We start from the raw sequence: 14,157 nt of genomic DNA, 5'->3' as shown, positions 1-14,157 counted from the left end.
CACACGTGTGCCCTCTTAGGGCACATTCATCAACATCTAAATGGTTAAACAGAAAGTGGTCAAAACATACAGACAATCCGAGAAAAATTCAGACGTATAAGGTACCGCAACTTAAAATTTTCCCGAATACTTCATATAATTATCTTTTTTCATGAACTTGACAATACTCGTCATGCATAATGCCAACGAGCATTTGGTGAAAATTTCATTAAAAATGGACTTATATTAAGTGGCAATTCTCCACGGAATGCCATTAAATGTGTCCTGTAAGCTTAAAATTGAAAATTTGATGAAAATGTTCAATTTTAAATGGAAGTGCATGTTATATGAAATTATGTAACTCATATACATGTAATAAATAATTCATGGCAAAAAATGGCAATTATGCAGTAACTATAAAAACAATATATTTACACCACACTAGCGATTATATGCTACTATTTCATCATATACGCATGGCAAGTAAGCTCAACCCATACACGACCTGAGTTAAGAGAAGATATAATATTTCAGTATCCTTGTGGGTTCATACCTTGGCAAAGAGTCCCAGTGTATCCAGCATTGCATATGCATTGAAAAGATCCAAAAGAATTAATGCATCGACCGTTGAAACCACAGGAAATGGATCGACATTCATCGATATCTACGAATGAAATTAATGACGTGTTGATTTACGAATAAGACGCCTTTTTTATTGAATGACAGGAGTGTTAGAAGTTACCTTAAGTTTAGGGCTGCAAGAGGGGAGTCATTGAAAAGTTCGCATTTATTTCACTGAAAATATTTCACGGTAAAAACTACACAGCATGAACAGACTTAACAGGTATACATAAATTTACAGGTCCACATGCAGAGGATGATACATGTGGATTAGTTTTAATGCGAAAAAGACGCATGCATGATAATGGCGACTTGCGCTTTAGACTAATTTTTGATGGAAGTAACTAGAAGAAAATAAATCATCACAGCTAGAAAGATCTTACTTAAATTAGTGCAAACGCAAAGTTTGGCTGCGAAATGTTGTAAAATAGGGAAAATATAGCCACGCGAAGTTGGCAAATTTTGTATACTTTTGTATTACGACCGGAAGTGTGTAACTAATTTAGTTACACATTTCCGCACGTAATACAAAAGTATACAAAAATCGACAACTTCGCATGGCTATATTTTCGGTATTTTACAAAATTTCGCAGCCAAACTTTGCATTTACACTAATTTAAGTAAGATCTTTCAGAAAATGTCCTTTTTATCGCCGAGGTAAAAAATTAGTCGAAAGCGCAAGTCGTCCATTCTCTTTGATAATGCATGTAGATTTCAACAATGCTAATAATTATTAATGAGCCAGAAACATGATGGCAGAATCGAATTTTTATTAGTTTACACTTTTCTTCGTAATATTTTCATTCTTTGATGGTAAAAAAATCAATTAACTACTTATGTCCCTCCATCGCTAACAATTGTTTTGGGTAAGGGTAAGAAAGGGTAAGAAATAAGAGTAAAAGAAATGTCCATAATTATGTCCACATACGAGCACAAAAACAAAAATAGGAATTTTAACAAAAATATTTTTTTCCATGGAACTGCTTAGTGAAGTTTAGGACGATTTCAAACTTCAGATTTTATTTGGGCATGAAATGATATCGCTTTGTTTACTAGTTTCAAAATGGTACTAGTGTCAAAGATGATATGTTACAGGTACATTACTCACCATGGCACCTGTTTCCGGCAAAGCCTAGGCCTGGGTTACATGAGCATGTAAACCCAGCATCAGTGTTTTTACAATGAGCATTTTTAGGACAATCAACCATTCCCGATGAGCAGTAATCAAAGCCTGTAAAAACACAGAACCGTAAAATGTTCAGTAATTTAATCTAACCACTTTGCTGGAAGTCATTATAATTATTTAAACTTTTACAGCTTTATATATTTATTATTCAACAAATTTGTTATTTGTTTTTCAAGAAGTTTGTAATCATAATCTATGATTCGACTTATGTGAAATATTTTTTTGAAATTAAAAAGTATATCACGAAAAATTTTATGCTCGACCATGCAATACCATTATATACAGCAGAACCCATAGTAAAGTAAAAAACAAATTCCGAAGGAACAGGACATCTTGAGAGTCAAAATATGAATCAAGACACAGGTAGGAACTGTGCCTGCATGTGACGTTTTCTTGCTTGATTCATATTAATTTAGACTCTCAAGATGTCCTGTTTATTCGCAATTGTCCGGTGTTAATTTTACCTTTTACTAAACAAGCAACTCCAGCATCTCCCCTGTAGCCGCAGTCATGTTTCCCCCAGCCCCAATGCGAACAACTGAATACACTGTCCTCATTTCCAGCACAATTAACATCACCCAACCATATCTTTCTACGACTAAAAACATCGTTACTGCGAATATCTGCAATAGCATCGATGTAACCAAGTTGACGACATGCAACACGAGCATCATTTATATCCCAACGGTCACTACATACTCTTCCCCAATCTCCATTATGGAATACATCCACACGACCAGCACCACTTGAACTAAATGGTCCTTTCAACCTGATACCTTTCCCTAAAGTTTTACGGCAAAGAAAAGACGCCAGGATATAATTCAGTTTATTTTTTTAATCAAAGTTTGTTTAAAGAATATTAAATTTGGAAATATAGACAGGACAAGATTGATACAGGTCATTATAATAAAAATATTAATCTTGAAAAATTAATTTACATTTGCACTTAAACTGAAATAAAAAAAATGTTCATACAGAAAGTATTAAACTTGAAGTTTGCAATATTATTTTAGTTGTAATTCACGTTAATCTATGGCGTACCTGGTAGACAAATCCCATTTTCATTGAAACAGCATTCATAAGATCCAACAGAGTTTTTACAGTTTGAAGGATAAGGACAGGTGTATATATTTAGAGAACATTCATCGACATCTGAATTGAAGAATGTCTTCAGTTTATCCAACTATCACTTCTACTGAAAGATTATTCAATGATTTTACATGCAAGGTTTATTTTAGAATTCGAAATAAGTGCTCACCGTCACAGACAGTCCCGTTTCCTGTGTAACCATTATTGCATGTACATCGATAGGATCCGGGGGTATTGGTGCAAAAGGCTTCCGATGAACAGTTGTAAGATGATAGACATTCATTGATATCTGGAAATAAATTTGCAAATAAAACATTGCTAATGCTCAAAAGCTCAATCCCACTCACACTTATTGAGTGAAACAATAAGAAAGTTATTTCTTAAACAATGAAAAGATATAAAAACAAGTCAACCGCCAAAAAAAGTCAACCGCCATGGAAACGTTATGAAAGAGAACTGAGTTTCAGTGTGGGTGATTTAGCTTTTGGAATGCTTTTAGTAAAAGTTGTTATACTGCATGCATTATTGCTTAATTTGTTTAAGGCAGTCCCGGAGAACACTGCTGAGGAGGATCCAGCGATAAATTTCTGAAGCACAGTTTAAAGTATCCATAAAACGATCATGCATGCTGTATTTATTTCGAAATTTCAAAGAATATTTCTATTACGTTATCTAATGTTAATCCTTATGAGTTGTTCTATTTATTCACTAACGTTGAGTCCTCCACTTCAGCGTGAAGCGATTTTTGCGTAAAAGACACAAGGTAAATATCAAGAACGTTAAAACTAAAATCAGCGTTATGTACCTTAGGATCTACGTTAGGATCTACGTAAAGCCTGTTTTCTACTAGGCGGAATTTTACCCGCGGAGCGGAATTTTTAATTGTCTGCGCGCTTTCACGCAGAGCTAATGTGAGAAAAACAAAGAAAAATTCCGCTCCGCGAGCAAAATTCCGCCTAGTGGAAAACAGGCTTTAGGTCATTGAGATTTCGACTTTCGGAAAAGCGACAGCTAGTATGCATTTGAAATTGAAGTTTTTTTCTATCGTATTAAACTATAATATTATTTTACTCACTGTTGCAAGCAGCACCATTTTTCGCATAGCCTTGATTACAGCAGCATGCAAACCATCCATTGGTGTTAATACATTGGGAATTCCTGCCACAATTGTGAAATTCCATGGAGCAATAATCAACAGCTGTGAACAATAATAAATACAAAACTCTGTGCAAGAATAAAATAAGGAATTGTTGACTATAGACATAAATTTTAGTATACAAAAACAAGAAAGATGATGAGAAATAGAAATTTCTTTAATCAACGTCAATCAGCTAAAGTATAGTAGTGAAGGAACTACACGGATTCGAATAACTGATTTTTTTATAGACTATACAGGCAATTGATGCTCTACTGATTCAAATTGGAGAAGTTCCTAGTCAACTATGCAGATGATAAATGCTTTAATTCAAATCCTAAAGAGACAGAACTAAGAAAAAAAAATCCGGGTAAATTTTGCCCACCAGATTCTTGGATGTATTCAGGAGACCCAACGTTTATCGAAACTTTAAATGTGACATACGGATGAAGTTTCATTTTAAAAAACGTACCTCCAGAGGAACATGCTACTCCAGCATCTTTAGAATGGCTGCAGTCATGGCGTCCCCACCATCGAGAAGAACAACTGGACAGTTCTTGCTCATTCCCAGTGCATCTAACCTCATCTAGCCATATTTGTCCTGAACCAGGTGGAACTTGGCCACTACCCAGAGCTCTGAGAGCATTCCGATAACCAAGTTGACGACAGGCCACTCGAGCATCTCTTATATCCCAATTATCATCACAGATTGTTCCCCATTTTTTATTATAGAAAACTTCGACACGACCAGTACCATTTGAACTTAACGGACCTTGTAACCTGATGTGTGGCTCTAATAATTTGGACGAAATTATTGGGAGAAATTAGAGGCCGAATGCGTTATTGTATACTGTAATTGTGCCATGATTAAAAAAACAATCGCATACTATATTAACGATAGTATAGAGAAAAATATAATAGGAAGCCATTTTAGCAGAAAACGGACTTCAGGCTCTATTTATCTGGCTTAACGAGATTTCTAGCCTATTTCCATGATGCGTTCGCACGCGACCATCTTGTCACTTTGATATATTATAAAGGTTTCGAACTCTCACTAATAGAATGTTACAAATATAAAATGCTCTTAAAAATCTTAATCTATACACTTATATGTGATAAACACGTATAGCAAAAAGAAGACATAGTATGGATAATTTTACTACAAATTTTCGTGTATTTAAAAAACACGAAAACTTTTACAAAACATGAAATTAGCGAGAGTTTAGAATTCTTTTGTAGGTGTCTGCAGACATGGCTTTTTTTTTCAAAACCCATCCTAGATCAACATCGATCGTTATTATTTTCCATGCAAAGTTTTTACCTACTGGCCATAAATTTAAAGAAAAATATTCTCAACGCCATATCAAACCATTCGTATATATATAAATTGTTTCAATTACCTTTACAAATCAAATCTTCGCAACAAAGATAAGTTCCAACTGTATTGGTACAGTTTGCGTTTTTAGGACAGTTATAAATTGTATCAGAACATTCATCAATATCTAAAGAGAAAGTTGATTTACTTTTATATGAACAGGTAATAAAAAAAATTAGACTTGTTTGCAAAACATAAAATGCTTAATTCTATTATTTGATAACAAAGTAAACAAGTACCTTGGCAAACACTTCCATTTTAATGAATCCACTTTTGCAATAGCATCGGTAGAATCCAGGAGTGTTGGTGCAAAAAGCGTTGGAATGGCAGGCGTTTGGAAATGAACATTCATTAATATCTAAGATGAATATAAGTCTGACAATGATGAAAAATATTCAAAGAAACCTAGAACGTCAAAACATAAATATTCCATGATTAAATCATCAAAAACTGTGTTCTGTCACTGAAGAAAACTTTAAAGAAAATTAATGATGCAAGTAACCACTACAGATCATTTCTAATATCTGTCATTAGGGATGCCGATACCTATCTGCACCTTTGCTTATCTGGTTATTGTCGGGTAATTTTAGTCATTTGAATACAGGACGTTTTCGAAATTTACGACATTTTCTGAAAGAGCTTACTAATATTAAAAAGATTGCCAAGTTTGGCTGGGAGTTGTTGTAAATTACGGAAAATATTGCAATGCGAAGTTGACGAATTTTGTATACCTTTGTATTACGGTCAGAAGTTTATAATTAATTTAGTTACACATTTCTGCACGTAATACAAAAGTATACAAAATTTGCCACTTCGCATGGCTATATTTTCCTTATTTTACAACATTTCCCAGCCAAACTTTGCATTTGCACTAATTTAAGTAAGGTCTTTGCATGTAGCTGTGGTGATTTATTTTCTTCTGGTTACTTCGATCAAAAATTAATCTAAAGCGCAAGTGGTCCATTATATTGGAGAAAAACTCATTTAGTTTTTTTTTATAAGTAGGGCTTATAATTAAAAATATTAGAAATATAATGCTACTAGTGGTGGATATTTATTTTTGTCACTTAGTTAACTTAGAAACTATACATAAGTGTTACTAACCATTGCAAAAAACACCGTTGCCGGTATAGCCTGGATTACATCTGCATGAAAAACCATCAGTTTCATTAATGCATCGAGCTCGACTGTGACAGTTGTCCAGCCCCAATGTACAATAATCAACATCTATATGGACGGCAAATTTAAAATTATAAATAGCGCAGACAATCGCCAGACAGTCGCGATTTTTTTCAATAGTTCCAATTTGTTAAAAGAGAGGGAAAAAGAGGATTCAATGCTCTACAGCGACGTAACTAGTTCTAGTGTAAGGGGTACACTACAACAGATTTATAATTTATACTGTTATGAAAAATTTAAAGGGTATAATCTAAAACTTTTCCTAATCGATCCTAGGTATCTTTTCTCTTCAAAATATATAAAGAAAGCTATATAATTTAACAAAATGTTAATAATTAGGGTTTTACCCTAGCAAACAAAAGTGTTCGATTGGTTTATTCTATTGTTTCATTGTTCTATTGTATTGTTCTCTATATTTCATGAAGATATGCAAAACCTGTATTATAGTTTCTCTTAGTGACCGAAAATTATTATTCCCCTTTTCAAAACGATATCTCAAAAAATAAAAAAGCGAACATGGCAAAATTCGAGGACAGAGCATAAACACTTTTGTCTTTGTGCGATAAACGAGTATTAGCGATAGATTTTGTAATAAACTATTATTATTTTGTCAATTTTTAATTCTTCCAGCAACTAGGCAAACATTTTTAAAGCTAAACAAAAACAATTTCATCATTACAGATTCAAATTTGATTTGTTACCTATTTAAAAAAAATCCTTTTCAATCATTGGGTTGTGTAGTGTTCCAACTATGGGAAGTTGACATTCTTAAAACTCATTTTTCACTCAGAATAACTTGTTATAACTAATAATTTTGTTCCCCCATGTAGCGTAACCCTGTTGTAGAAGATAGGTCATTGTAACTAACGCCAATGGGAATGCGTTATGGTTCTACCTGAACGTGATTCAATAACACGAATCTTTTGATCACGATCCACCGACATTAAAATGGATTTTAAAAATATTTACAGTATCTGTAATATTAGATCAGTTATCTTGCAAACATATCTGTCAAGATAAACTCTTTTACCCCACTTAAAAGCAAGAAATTCTGCCATGATACTTTTACTTTTAATGATTTTTACATTAATTTTACCCTAGATGTTAAATTATTTTTTACCTTCAGAAGAACATTGCACTCCAGCGTCTTCAGAATGACTGCAGATGACTCCCCACCCGAAGTGCGAGGACAACTCTCTAAATTTTGTTCATTCCCTGTACAACCAACTTCGTCCAACCAAATCTGTCCTGAACCAGAAGGAACTTGCCCTCCTCGAAGAGCTCTGAGCGCACTCGAATAACCAAGTTGACGACAGACTACTCGAGCATCGTTTATGTCCCAATTATGATCACATATTGTCCCCCATTGTCCGTTATGGCGCACTTCTACACGACCAGTGCCATTGAAACTTGACGGTCCTTGTAATCTGACAGTCATCTCTGAAAAATTAAGATTGACAATTAATTTTGTAGAAGCCGCATACCACGTCTCACTTTAGATGTACACACACAAAAGAACACAAAAATATATCTCAGAACTCGGTAGATCGTCAAGGGTTTGACTGTCCGAGAAGTCCTACACAGATCATACCGGGTTTTTTCTCTCACGGAGACCCCGGAACTATGCAAAGTTAAAGAGGGGTAGATGGGTGAAAAGGCATTTCTGCGCAATTTACACGCTTGGAAAACATTGTCTGTTGAATTTTGATAAATTTTCACCAGACGATAGTGTTATTCTTGATGCTCATTGGAATTAAGGTATAGACTGAATGCAATGGTTAAAATGAAATCCACTGCTGGTAAAAAGGAGTTGACCCTGCTGCCACCTGCGGCGTACGCACTTTCTCAGCCAGTATAATATGCAAAATTAATATAAATTTGCACAAATCTTTTTTCTTATGTTAAACGCGAGTAATGCTGAAAAAGTCAAAATTCACTTTTCTCTAAATTCATTTTGCTTCTTAAGTGCAAAAGGTTATAAATTTTATCACTATGGAGCACATTTGCTTATTCGAAGGGTATAATTCTATGCCTTTGATTTATTTACCTTGGCAAGTAACATTACTTCCATCAGATTGTCTAAAGCAACATTCATGCGAGCCAACAATGTTTCTGCAAGTTTCAATTGAAGGACAGTAGTGCGCGGAATGGGAACACTCATCATAATCTAAGAAGCATTTGGAAAATTATTATTAGAATATTAAATGATTATAAAATTTTCCTCCTCATCGTGTTTAGTCTTTACATTTTTTAAAACGTCGCGGTAACTACACACAGATTACTGTATATAGTCTAGCTTGAAAATGATTATTTTTCTGAAAAGTCGAGGTGAAAAAATACCTTCACAAAAAGTTCCATTTCCAATGAATCCACTTTTACATGTGCATCGGTAAGTTCCAGGAGTGTTAGTGCATGAAGCGTTTGAATGACAGATGTGAGGTGATGAGCATTCATTGATGTCTAGGTTAAAGTTAATAAATCTGCCACTTAACACAACGAAAAGTTTAGACTAGCTTTGCTTTGCGCACAACATTTAGAAGCGATTTCTTCTTATACTCTTAAACATTCTACATGTTATGATTGAACATAAATTATCTCATTTAAGCATGTTTGCATTTGCAGGGTAGTGAGCTTAAGACCACGAAATCTACGACGTGAACGTGACATCAAAACAGTCGCTAATGTTTGCACATCTTCGTCTGAAATATCTTATCATCGAGACAAGACGGCCATAACTGAGTAATATATAGCTTCAGTTTCCTGTATATTTACAATTTAAACCTTTTCTACATTCCAATATATAAAATTTTGATTTCTTTAAGGCTCAGTCTTTGAAGTATTTTTCAGTTAGATTTTACGCGTTTTATACTTTTTTTGCAATCATGCATGAACGATTATTCGGTGGAAGTATACATGCATTACAAACCATTGCAAGAAAAGCCAGTTCCAGTATAACCTTGATTACATTTGCATAAGAAGCCACCACCAAGAGTTGTAATACACTCAGCATTTCTATGACAGCTGTGTAATCCGCTGGAACAATAATCAACACCTAAAAACAATGTTGAATGTGATGTAAAATTTTGAAAGCCAAATAAGGAAGCAATATATTAATAAAAAATATAAAATGTTGAAAGGAATATAAATAATAATAATCAATGAAATAAAAGAAAGCAATGCGCTGTAAGACATATATCAGATAACAAAAGCAATAAAATTATATTGAAAGCAATGTAATATTGAAACGGACATAAGAAATATAAAATGGTTTTAATTGAGCATTTTATAAAGCCCTGGTCAAACGAGAATGATAGTTGATGTGAGTTGATGAGAGTTGCAACTCTCGCTTGCGTTTGACCGCGAACTCTCATACACTCTCGTGCACTCTCATCAACTCTCATCGACTTTGAACTGGTTCAAATTTTGATGAGAGTTGATGAGAGTTGATGAGAGTTTGGGCGCGTTTGATCGGTCATGAGAGTTGATGAGAGTTGCAAAAGCGCCAGCGGTTTGCATTTCGTAGCAGACTAGACTCTGACTAGTGACAGAACAATAGTGCAAAATGTTTGGAAAACTCTCGTGCGAACTCTCGCTTCTCAACTCTCATCAACTCTCATTTTCCCTTCACCAGGGCTTAACCCTTGAATGAATTCCGCGATCACTATTCACTGAGATCCTTCCTCGAGTACTAGTCAACCGCCAAATCAAAACTGAACTATCTCATTAACCACCAGGTAACACCGCTGATTGAGGTCGTGGAAAAGTTAGAAATTAAAATCGGTAAATGGTAATTGAGACAAAGTCGAACACGAGCCTTGAATACGAGATTCGAAACTATGATATACCCAGCGCACGGTGCTACAGCCAATCAGATTGTATGAAAGACTGAAATTCGTCACTACTAATCGCAGAAAACAAAATGACTTGTTTTAAACGAGTAGCCGAGGTCAAATATTTCAAATATTGAGATGTGTGGGAAGAATTACTACTTATATGTGCGATATTAAATTAAAAGACCAGCGACCAGACCAAAAACAATGTATAGTTACGAGCACTGTAAATATGGTGACAGTAAGTGGCATTAGCTATAAGTTATATAACAAGTTATATAACAGAGGCCGGTTGTATCAAGCCCGTTTAGCTTAAACGGTGGATAAGTCAAATTTAGATAACACGCTTACATCTTTCTTCAATGAATCAACTTGAATACTATGCACTGAATATGTAGTTGTAAACAGTGTATTTGTATTAAGGTTAGAAACATTCAGTTTGCTTCTTGAATAAAACCATAGACTTGCTCTTTATCTTGAACTTAACCACGATTAAGCTGAACGGGCTTGATACAACCGGCCCTGATTGTTAATCTAACCTCTTAAGGCACATTCTACTCCAGCAACTCTATAATAGTGGCAGTTATGATCTCTCCAGTCAATACCAGAACAACTAGATAAATGAGTCTCACGACCAGTACAATCAAGCTTGTCTAACCATATTTTTCCGTAGCCACGGGGTACTTCACGAGGGGACAATGCTCGAATAGCACCAGGGAAACCAAGTTGACGACATGCCACTTGGGCTTCTCTTATATCCCAATTTTTACCACAGATTCTTCCCCATTGTCCATCATGGAATACTTCAACACGGCCAGTATTTTTTGAAATTATCGAACCTTTTAACTTTATAGAGGGTTCTGTAAAGAAGTTCAAGTGATTTGAGGAATGTTTTAAATATCAGTAAGGCCCAACATTACATCGAAATCACAAGACAGCACAAAATTCCCAAAAGTATTTCCTTGTCGCTATTTTTAAATTTTCGAAATATTTCCTTGTTCACAATACATAAAGTTTTCATTGTAGTAAATTTCAGTAAAATAGCTTATGATACATAAGAAATTTGTACCCGATTTAGGATATTTTTCTGTACATGTTTTCATAAGTTTAGAGTCCCCCTAGGCTCCCTCCGGGGCTCCAACAGCTGATGTCGCACCTTATCATCAACTTAGATGAATGTTTATAAATAATTTTTAGAATAAACAGCTGGTGTTTGATTAACTCCTCAGCAGGTAGCCTCCCTCGCTCACCGAAACCACACAAGATCCAACTCTGTTTGCCGCATTTGTTATAATGGCCGACTATTGATCATAAAATGAACGCATTTTGTGCACAAAGGCGGGGCCATCCAGACGATTATGTGGGTCCAAACATTTCTCGGAAAATAGAGCAAATGATTTTTTTGCACGTGTTTATGTTCATCTCGTATTTATACTAGTCGGCAGTAGTCACACTTAGCCACAAGACGATTAATAATTCGTCAAGATGTCTAACCCGTCTTCTATATGTGTCATGCATGCTCTATAGCATGGAAGTAAAACTTCAAATTAAGCAAGAAACCTTGACGTAATAAATTATGATAAGTGGCAACATTTAAGCAAGTCAATCATGCATAATGCGATGCAAAATGTGACCTTTCTAAAGGCTCTGTTACACGGTGCAATTTTTCTTGCAACTTGCAATGCAAATTCCGCTTTTGAGAGATGTAAATTTGGCCACTACGAAATTTTAATGTTTATTACAAACTCCATGTACGTGTCGTACACTTATAGTACATTTTGAATAGTCTGTACGTAAGTAAGATTGCATTGCAAGTTGCGAGAAAAATTGCACGTGTAACACGGTCTTTAGAGGTTTCAAAGCTTTTACGTTTATAAATAATGCTTCATAGATGCATGCTTGAAAATGTTGTTATTTTGCCAGATTCTCCCAAGACTCTCTTGTCTTGTTTATGAAGCATCTTATTCTTTATTTCGTACTTATTTCCTTTCTACCTATATATAAATTTACGTCGGGCAAAACAGAATAATATGATATGAATATTAAACCACTGACCTAATTATTGGGCTATAGCTTCGGTCGTGTTGGAAATGTTCATGCATCACATTTTAACACGATGTATTGGAAGGTTTTATTTACCTTTGCAAGTCGATTCGTTTCGACCAGGTTCGCCAATACAGCATAGAAATGATCCTGGGATGTTGGAGCAATATTCGTCGACTGAAGGACACCTGGCAGTAGACTGAGAACATTCATCGATGTCTATAAATACAAGATAAAGAAGTTTGAATTTATGTTCATACTGGATATTCACCTATATGTTGAGCTAAGCCTAGAGCTGTAAATTCATTTTTATAATAGTCTCGAGTTCGACTTGTTTTCTTGAGGTTTCAAGTGTCACGTCTAGTAGACTCACTCATTCGGGTAACGGGGAACTCCGGCAATCAGACAAAATCACTTAAAGAGATTTGAACGTTTCAGTAACACCTGTTTAAACTTCTTCTTTCAACCTGTAGATGAGAACACTAAAATCGATACATACACCGATTCGAGAGAGTACGAAAGTTCAATTTCAGAATTAGTACTTTTACTTTCAACAATCTGCTTTTAAAAATTTGAAATCATTATTACACATAGCCGCCTACGCGGGGGGGGGGGGGAATGGTCAACTTGGAGAGAGGGTTCGGACTTTCATAGTTGAAGTGATGCAATTTTATTATAATTAACATTGTCACTTTTGAATGTAACTTAAATCTTATCTCCTATTTCTTATCCCCCTTTCAACGTAACTTAAATTTTATCCCGCATCTGCTATCAGTAGCGTAGCCAGGCTGACGATTTGTTCCGCTATGCTAATATTTTGGTGTTCATCAGTTGGCTTTGAAAACAAACAATTTTAAGGACATGAATAATTATACTTACTTGCTCAAAGTTTACATAGCGGACAAAATCATCAAGCTGGCTACACCACTATCTGCCATGCTTTAAGCCTCAAACATTTTTTCAAGCAGTATGAATTCAAAAACCAAACTGTAAAAATGTGTTCACTCAAAATACTATTTTTCTGATTTGCTGTGGATTGGCGTTTTAAAAGAAACATTTGCCCAGGGCCAAAAAATTTTCTGTGCGTCCCTCTTATTATTGTTTATGTGTATAATTTTATATTATTGCTCTGTGAAGCCGAGGTAATTACAAACCTTGGCAAACAGTTCCATTTCCAGCATACCCGTCATTACATGCGCATCGGTAAGATCCTTGATAATTAATGCAATAAGCGTTTGGTTGACATATGTCAGGCGACCAGCATTCGTTGATATCTAAGGATGTATATTATAAAATTCATTAAAAAAGCAATCTTTAAAACAAACAAGTTAGAGAAAAAGGGTAAAATGTTGTAATAAGGATAAAACTCGTTGTTGCATGGTGTTGTAGCACTGCATGTGATGTAGGATAGGTTAGATCGCGGTACAAAGCAGGTTTGTTTGTAGCTAAGCAATAAGGTCCACCTTTTTATCTTTACGGCTGGAAAACTCACATTATAATGGCCCTTTTTGCTAAACGTTAATGAGCTAAGTTTTGGTAAAACTCATATCTAATGCTTTGAAATATTACAATAATTGTCTTAAGCACAAAAGACACGATAATGTTCGATCCGGTCGGTCGGTAGGATTATTTTGCTGAATTAAACCAAAAAAATACATGAATTCTTTATATAGTAATGTTTGCGGGATCAGAATTACTAACCTACGCACCAAATGCTGTT

At 35.0% G+C, this 14,157-nt stretch overlaps 2 protein-coding genes and 3 long non-coding RNA genes across 5 annotated transcripts; all 5 read right to left on the bottom strand.

Annotated features, from left to right (window-relative positions):
- On the bottom strand, positions 1–1,791 carry LOC114526153. The gene is made up of 3 exons (XR_003687311.1): positions 1,709–1,791; positions 533–643; positions 1–36 (listed from the first exon to the last, which is right to left on the bottom strand). It is a non-coding gene; the product is annotated as an uncharacterized LOC114526153 (long non-coding RNA).
- Positions 1,792–2,255: 464 nt separating this feature from the next.
- Positions 2,256–3,138, bottom strand: LOC114526152. The gene is made up of 3 exons (XR_003687310.1): positions 3,045–3,138; positions 2,828–2,938; positions 2,256–2,568 (listed from the first exon to the last, which is right to left on the bottom strand). It is a non-coding gene; the product is annotated as an uncharacterized LOC114526152 (long non-coding RNA).
- Positions 3,139–4,315: 1,177 nt separating this feature from the next.
- Positions 4,316–5,372, bottom strand: LOC114526073 (galectin-3-binding protein A-like). The gene is made up of 3 exons (XM_028547575.1): positions 5,336–5,372; positions 4,483–4,803; positions 4,316–4,347 (listed from the first exon to the last, which is right to left on the bottom strand). Exons 1-3 carry the CDS (start codon positions 5,370–5,372, stop codon positions 4,316–4,318), a joined length of 390 nt encoding a protein of 129 aa, XP_028403376.1.
- A 283-nt stretch (positions 5,373–5,655) lies between these two features.
- On the bottom strand, positions 5,656–7,728 carry LOC114526184. Its single transcript, XR_003687319.1, has 3 exons — positions 7,685–7,728; positions 6,490–6,612; positions 5,656–5,743 (listed from the first exon to the last, which is right to left on the bottom strand). It is a non-coding gene; the product is annotated as an uncharacterized LOC114526184 (long non-coding RNA).
- Positions 7,729–7,756: 28 nt separating this feature from the next.
- Positions 7,757–14,151, bottom strand: LOC114526206 (scavenger receptor cysteine-rich type 1 protein M130-like; the record flags this gene model as incomplete). Its single annotated transcript, XM_028547721.1, has 8 exons — positions 7,757–8,004; positions 8,612–8,731; positions 8,905–9,024; positions 9,491–9,616; positions 10,934–11,254; positions 12,534–12,656; positions 13,592–13,711; positions 14,139–14,151. Coding segments are annotated over 8 exons (1,191 nt in total), but the record flags the coding sequence as incomplete, so codon positions are not given.
- Positions 14,152–14,157: the final 6 nt, after the last annotated feature.

This window comes from Dendronephthya gigantea, unplaced genomic scaffold (genome assembly GCF_004324835.1).
Source record: "Dendronephthya gigantea isolate DGI-Jeju-01 unplaced genomic scaffold, DenGig_1.0 000037F, whole genome shotgun sequence".
NCBI classification, from domain to species: Eukaryota; Metazoa; Cnidaria; class Anthozoa; order Malacalcyonacea; family Nephtheidae; genus Dendronephthya; species Dendronephthya gigantea.
The sequence above is the reverse complement of the archived record's forward strand: the minus strand, read 5'-3'. Positions and strand labels throughout refer to the sequence as shown.

What these genes read in the sequence shown, in the direction of transcription:
- LOC114526073 (XM_028547575.1), bottom strand. Translation starts at nt 5,372, where the DNA reads ATGGCGTTGAGAATATTTTTCTTTAAATTTATGGCCA. An exon ending in TTTCTTTAAATTTATGGCCA is followed by an intron (nt 4,804 to 5,335) that starts GTAGGTAAAAAC and finishes CCAAATTATTAG; the next exon opens with AGCCACACATCAGGTTACAA. An exon ending in AGTAGCATGTTCCTCTGGAG is followed by an intron (nt 4,348 to 4,482) that starts GTACGTTTTTTA and finishes CTGTCTCTTTAG; the next exon opens with GATTTGAATTAAAGCATTTA.